The sequence below is a fragment of the Echinops telfairi genome, unplaced genomic scaffold, assembly GCF_000313985.2.
Source record: "Echinops telfairi isolate 266 unplaced genomic scaffold, ASM31398v2 ScPeMD7_5927;HRSCAF=6808, whole genome shotgun sequence".
Taxonomy (NCBI): Eukaryota; Metazoa; Chordata; class Mammalia; order Afrosoricida; family Tenrecidae; genus Echinops; species Echinops telfairi.
Genome location: NW_022109827.1, coordinates 407,597 through 414,762, shown reverse-complemented (window position 1 = coordinate 414,762; position 7,166 = coordinate 407,597). Strand labels below are relative to the sequence as shown.

The following is a 7,166-nucleotide window of genomic DNA, read 5'->3' as shown; positions in this document are numbered from 1 at the left end:
ATATATACCCATTTCAAAGAAAAGCTATCCAAAAGAATGCAGAGATTATCGAACAATATCATTAATATTACATGCATGCAAAGTTTTGCTCAGGGTAATCAAAATAACTGCTGCAGCAGTACATCAGCAGGGAAATGCCAGAAACTCATGCAGGATTCAAGAAAAGACTATAATCGCTGTGATCAGGTGGATCCTGGTTGAAAGCAAATACTAGAAAGATGTTTGTTTACTTGTGTTTTGACAAAGTTAAGGCATTCAAAGGTGTGAATCACAACAAACTATGAATAACATTCAGAAGAATGGGAATTCCAGAACACTTACTTGTAGTCATGCAGAGCCTGTGTGTAGAACAAAGACAGTCATTTGAATAAAACAAGGGGCTATCATGTGAAGGTTTGCTTCAAGAATGTATCCCTTTTGCTGTGAGCAAATAATCGGAGAAGCTGGACTATATAAAGAAAACAGCATTAGGACTAGAGGAAGACTCGTTAATTTACTGTTACAGTATTTCTCATTGGGTGTCTGACTTTAGTAATGAAAAGTGTTTCTGGTAATCATTCATGTATTCTGGCATAAATATCTGGAGACCACAAATGGTAAGACATGTTACCATTTCTTTTATAATGCTACAGAAATAATATACAGTATGTTAGGAAACCTTCAATATAGATTACATCTCAATATAAAGAAATAAAAATCCTGACAACTGGACCAATAAGCAACAGCACGATAAATGGAGAAAATACTGAAGTTGATAAGGAATTCATTTTTCTTGGATCCATAATCATTGCCAATAGGAGTAGCAGTCAAAAAAAAAAAACTTCCATTGGGCAAATCTGAAAAAAAAAGCAAAACAAAAAGTCTTAAAACAGTACAAAGACAAGATGTCACTGAAAAACTAAGATATGCCTGAACCGTGCCAGGATATCTTCAGTTGTCTCTTATGCAGGTGAAAGTTGGACTCTGAATAAGCAAGACCAAAGAGAATCAATGTCTCTGAATTACGGTGTTTGTGAAGAATATTGAAATACCAGGTATTGCCAGAAGAACAAACAAATCTTTTTTTGAAAAAAAGTACAGCCAGAATGTTCCTTAAGAGTGAGGATGGCATGAGTTCGTTTCCAGAGCTTTGAGCATGCTTCCTGGAGGGACCAGTCCTTGTAGAAGTGCTTTGTAGAGAGTCATCAAAAAGAGGAAGACTCTCAACAAGATGGAATGACACAGTGGCTGTCATGTTTGGCAGGAATGACCGTGAGGATGACACAGGGCCCGGTAGGGTATCCTTCTGTTGTACAGTGTCACTGAGTTGAACTGGCTCCAGGGTACCTAACAACATACTGGTGAGTCAGACGACAGACAAATGTTTGATTTTTCTCATTTTGACTATTTGCATATGTTTCAGTTTCGTTTACAGATTGTTTTTATTATTAAGGAATTTTCATGTTTTATATTGTTTTCACATTTCAGGTCCCATACACAAGAAACCAGTGGAAAGTTAATCCCTTCATCCAGTTCACAAATACTCAAGGACCATACTGCAAGAGAACAGATCCATCAGTCAGGTGACCAGAACCTTGAAAAATCAAGTGAATACAAAGTTTCAGAATGGCGAAATATGGAAAATTCTGAGAGAACGGGTTTGCCTTTTCGTGTTGGTGACAACTCTGCTTCTGGAAAAAGAGTGGACACTAATGGAGGAACTTCACCATCTCCATTACGGCTGTCACAGGCGAGAGCTATTGGGTTAAAGGCAGAAACTGCTTCTACCACACAGCAGCAAAATACAGTGGGACAAAGTTACTCTAAGAACTCACTACCCAGGGAACATGTAATTCCATCCGCCTGCAGGTCTGATGGTTGCCAGTTGCCAAAACTTATTTACCAGAACCTACCACCCCCTTTGCCGCCAAAGAAATATGCTGCATCTAGTGTGCCACAGTCAGAGAAAAAGGAACCGACACCTGATGTCAAAGTTACAGAGATGTTTAAAGCTAATTCCTTGAGCCTTCCAAAGAGCAGTGTAAGTACAGCTTCAGAAGCAGGTTTAGGAGTGAGTGCTTACATGGGTGATGAGAGACTTAAGGAAACATACACAGGCTGCCTGTCCAGCTCTTCAACAAATGATCTTCAGGCAGACACACGTGCAGTCGGTGAGGCATTTTGCCAACCAGAAGGAGGAGGTTCTAGTTCTACGGGTCCAAGTGAGACCGTTTCCTTAACTACGTATTTTTCCGTTGATAGCTGCATGACTGATACATATAGATTGAAATACCATCAGAGGCCTAAGCTCTGTTTTCCGTAGAGCAGTAGCTTTTAAAATGATAATTCGTTCTCTCAGACTGAAAGAGGGCCTAGGGACCCGTGATACATAATAGAATTGGTTCAGGTTGTCCTTGTGAACAAAGATAAATGTAGCATGTATTCTCAATAGATAAATGATGAAACTGGCAAGCGTAGAGGTCTCATAGGCCATAGAAAATGGATCCTGGCATTTTTAAAGTTATTAATCACTTTAACTTTGTATGCATGTATATATGGTTAAATTATGTATGTACATACTTGTCACTAATATGGGTAGGTTCCAAAGACCAGGTAATTTTGTAAAAATTGGCATTATGCAAAAGTAGAGGATGACAACATCACTACATAACTGCCAGATTTTATCATAACTGCCAAACCACTCAGAATCATGGCCAACCATAATTGACACTTATCTGTAACCTTCAATTTTAGCATTACCTTCCCCTTGTACCTCAGCTTTCATTACTGCCAGCTGCACGTTATGTGCAAGATAGATTTTTTTATTGTGATAAGTTCAAAAGATCAGATAACAAGGTAGTCAATAAGTGAGGTGTATAATTTTTACATGTGATGATCAACTTATTGAATATTTTAGAAGTTACCTTTAATAGTTTTGCATGCCTTGAAAAATAGAAAATCAGGGTATGTAACAAGTCTTTTGCCATATGCTGCAGCTGAATAAAAAGTACATTTATCTCTCTAGTATGTGGCTAGTGGACACATATTCAACCAACCCATTACCAGCTGTGCAGATTGGTAACTATGCTAATTGAAAAACAACAGGTTGATACATTGTCTAGATAAAGCATTATTTGCTTTATGCGAAGCACTTTCTAATGGGTAACCAAAGGAGGGCTTCACCCATTTGTTTTTGACTTCTGTGATAGTCTACTACATACAATCCCCTTAAGTGTCTTAAAAAAAATTCATCCATGAAATGCATAGTGTTGGGGAGAAAATGCCTTAATGATAAGCAGCTCTTAAATTCTCAAGGTCATGATAGTTTACATCTAGAACTTTTATTTTCAGAATGCCTAGTTAACATACACCTAAATATTTTTGTTCATAAATACTTCAGCCATGTAAGCTAAATATAATTAAAATAGTTACTATATTACTTGTTACATTTTGTTTCTAATTTTATATGAATGTGAAAGGTTTTTATTTTGTTTGGTTTACTTTGGGCTGCTAATAACCAATGTCAGTAATTATTGTAAGGCGAGCTGCTTGGGAAGGTCACTGTGACTGCCTGGGATTTCCTTGCTAGTCTTTGCTGATTTGAAGCTGTCAGCCTAATTTCTTGATGTTCATATTCTTGAATCTGTAAATCTACTTGGGTTTCAAGATTAAATTTCTGCTGTTCTTGTAGAGGATTTAATTTCAATGAAATATCCTATGGAGTGTCCCTCTCCTTTTTTCTACTCTAAACCACCAGTAATTTTACTCCACCTACTTTATGATAGGGTTTTTGCTTAAAAAATTTTTTTCCATTACTGTAAGGACCTTACAAGTGAAAATACGTTTAGTTACCTTATTTCATTAGTTGTCATTTTGTTCTAAACTGGGTTAGAATTGGTTTATACTGTCTACTCTCTACAGAGACGTGAGAATTATGAAAGTAAAATTTGCATTTCATTCAAGAATGGATAAAATTAATAGATATAACTTAAAAATTCTGTAAAAATTAGTAACTTTTATATTTTAACTGATTTCTTAAATTGTGTAAAAATATTCCAAAGGATAATTAATTACAAATGACTGCTTTTAGAGTAATAGCAAATAATTATCTGTAAATGGTTGGCCTTACCCAATTACCAGATCTTGACCAAATTTTGTCTTCCACTGGTAGAGAATTTTCAAGTTTTAATCGACTTTTCTAATAGTAGTTGATTATTACTTGATAGTCCCTTAATTTAGAAATACTTGAATTATCAATGGAATTTTATCCTTTAAGTTTATTTTTAACAATTTTTAGTATGAAAATTTGTAAATATTGTGATGTTTGTAAAATTATATGAAATATCATTTATATAATTTCTGCTTTTATTACATTGTAAAATATTAGAGAAGTAGATGTATGTCACATTTTTAATAGCTTTAGTCTGGGTCATTTTTCTCTCTATTTTCTCTTTGTTCAAGATATCCAGCTGAAAGTGTATTATTATTATTGTGACACAAATTAATTTCTAATAATTTAACAGCATAGATTTGTCTTTTTAACTCAAAATTATCAACATCAAATAGAATGCCCAATTTTGGCATTTTAAACATATTGTCCAGTTGATGCCTCCTGAATCATGTGGGTAGTACAAAACATGTCTTTATTTTGCTTTAATATTCCAGATGTAGATTGAATATATATTTCCCACACTAATCATGTAAAACTTTGACTTATAAGGTGCCTATTTATTTTTATAAATGTTTTCATCTGGTTGTAAGCTTATGAGAACTTTTTTAACACATCCAACTGTTGATGTCATGCTCAATGTTTTCAGAACATTATATTTTCAAGTAAAAACAAATTTCTTCTGGTTCAAAAAATTTTTTTAAGATAAACAGATTTTTAAGTTAATATTGTTGGACTTTTCTTTGAATTCATGAAGTGTGTCCCCTAGGCCCCTCAGCCTGGATCAGTGGGAAAGATAACTCTATATGAAGTTTAAGGCTTCGTGTAGTTTCACTGATTATGTTACCAAAGGAGGCTCCTAATAGTTAAACTCCAGCAAGGTCTAAATGTAGGTCCTCGAGGGTTCGGCAAAGTTATTTTGTAAAGGACTAGATCGTATTTTAGGCTTGTGGGCCATAGGTCCTGTAACCACCGGGCAATTCTGCCATCGTAATGCGAAAGCAGCTGGAAACAATATATAAATGGACTGTCCTAGCTGAATTCGAATTAAACGTTTTGGACACATATTTGGATTTTATCTAATTTTCATGTGTCATAAAATCATTTTGGTTTTTCCAATCATTTAAAATGTAAAACCCATTCTTACGTCAGAGGCTGCACAAAAGCAGGCTAGCAGGCCAGATCTGGTTTAGTGAATCTTGTTTCTAAGCATCCTCAAAACTGCCATCAAGTCCATTTGACTCACAGCGATGCCACACCGACCAAGAACAGAACTTAGAACTGCCCCTATGGGCAACCCACGCACCACACCCCTAAGGCTCCAGGTCCTGCAGCAGAATCGCTCAATGACCCTGAATATCCTACAGTCACCATATCTCATCCTGTAAGACTTACGACTAATTTTTAGTGGCTGTGAGTCCCAGTTGACTGAGTGGTAGGGAGTTTGGGTTAGTGTACGTGGAACTCTTCACACCCTAAAATGTTCAAGTTAGCGAGCCCCTCAAAGAGCCTTTCTCACAACTGCTAAGAAGCCAGCTCACTGAAAACCATTGGACAATTATTTCATATACATGGAATATACAGAAATGACACAGGAATTTACCAATTAAAATCACATGGATGTTTACTTTTTGATGTTTGTGTTGCAGTGTTTGCCAACTTTGTTTGGTATAACATTTAGTCACTTCCTAAAAACATTACAGTGTGAGCACTAAACAGGCACTGTTCTTGAGGTAGCGTGGTACAGGTTAGTCATAGGCATGAATTCTTAGCTAATATCTGTAGCAAAGATTGAGTTCTTGATTTTCCAGTTGTGACCATATGGAGATCTCTGGATCAGTTCTAACTCCTAGAACTCCGTGTACAACATGGTTGGCTCACTGTTTGAAAACACTGTAGCCATTATGTCAGTCTAGCTCTTTGAGTCTTCCCCTTCGCAGACCCTCTGCTCTGCCAAGCAGGTTGCCCTTCTCCAAGAACTGAGCCCTCCTGAGAAGATGTCCAAAGAACATGAAGCAAAGTCTCTATCTCATGTCTAAGGAGCATTCTGTCTGTACTTCCCCAACAGATGTGTTCATTCTTCTGCGATAGTACTTAACACTGTAATTCAAAGGCATCAACTTTCCCCCAGTCTTCCTTGTCACATGTGGTTGAGAGGTCAAAAGATTAGCCAATATGGCTGAGGTGCTGAGAACAAACTCGATCCTTAGAGTTTTGTAACTTGTTGGCTTCCCTAACAAAATTCATAAATGAGGGTGTTGTCGTCTTCAGTTCAGTGTGGCCCTTGTAATGGATTATTGAACTCAGCAGAGAAGGAGAGTGCCGGGGAGGGCAGTGCTTTCAGAGTAGGGGAAGGGAAGTTGGAAGGTGAAGGTGTCTGACCTCAGCCTTACAGGAGTCAACCTTCAGCAGTTGTGGAGTTGGATTCTCCTCCTTCCTTCTGTAGGGTGGAAGAGGTCAAATATGGCTCCTTCACTCATGAACTAACATATATAGTTATATATCTATAGTTATAGAAGCATGAGATGTAAAACTAGAATATAAACTTCATGAAGGCAAGAATTGATTTTTAATTTCATTTTTAAAATTTTGCTGGGGGGCTCTTATAGATCTTAAAACAATCCAGGAATCAACAGTATCACGCACAATTGTGTATGTCTTGCCATCATTATTTTCAAAACATTTTTTTCTAGAGCCCTTGGTATCAGCTTTTTACACTCCCCCAACCTCATGAATCCTTGATAAATTATAATTATTTTCATATTTTAAAACCATCTACTGTCTCCCTTCACCCACGTTTGTTATTCTCCCTCCTTGGGGGGGGTGTGTGTGTGTGTGTTATATATCCATCATTGTGATCGGTTCTCCCTTCCTCCCCGCCAATACCCTCCCCTTACCTTCATGGTGTCACTACTCCCACTACTGTATCTGAGGGGTTATCTTCCTGGATCCCATATGTCTAGAAATCTAAACTGTACCAATGTACATACTCCAGTCTACCAGGATTTATAAGGTAGAA

The 7,166-nt window shown here is 37.0% G+C and overlaps 1 protein-coding gene across 1 annotated transcript in view; it reads left to right on the top strand.

Annotated features, from left to right (window-relative positions):
• USP53 (ubiquitin specific peptidase 53) overlaps positions 1–4,873 on the top strand; it is an 84,989-nt gene extending 80,116 nt beyond the window's left edge. Inside the window, exon 16 of the mRNA XM_004715949.3 lies at positions 1,468–4,873. Coding sequence (XP_004716006.2) covers positions 1,468–2,302 — 835 coding nt within the window. The 3' untranslated portion in view covers positions 2,303–4,873. The remainder of the gene's footprint in view (positions 1–1,467) is intronic.
• The last annotated feature ends 2,293 nt before the right edge of the window (positions 4,874–7,166 follow it).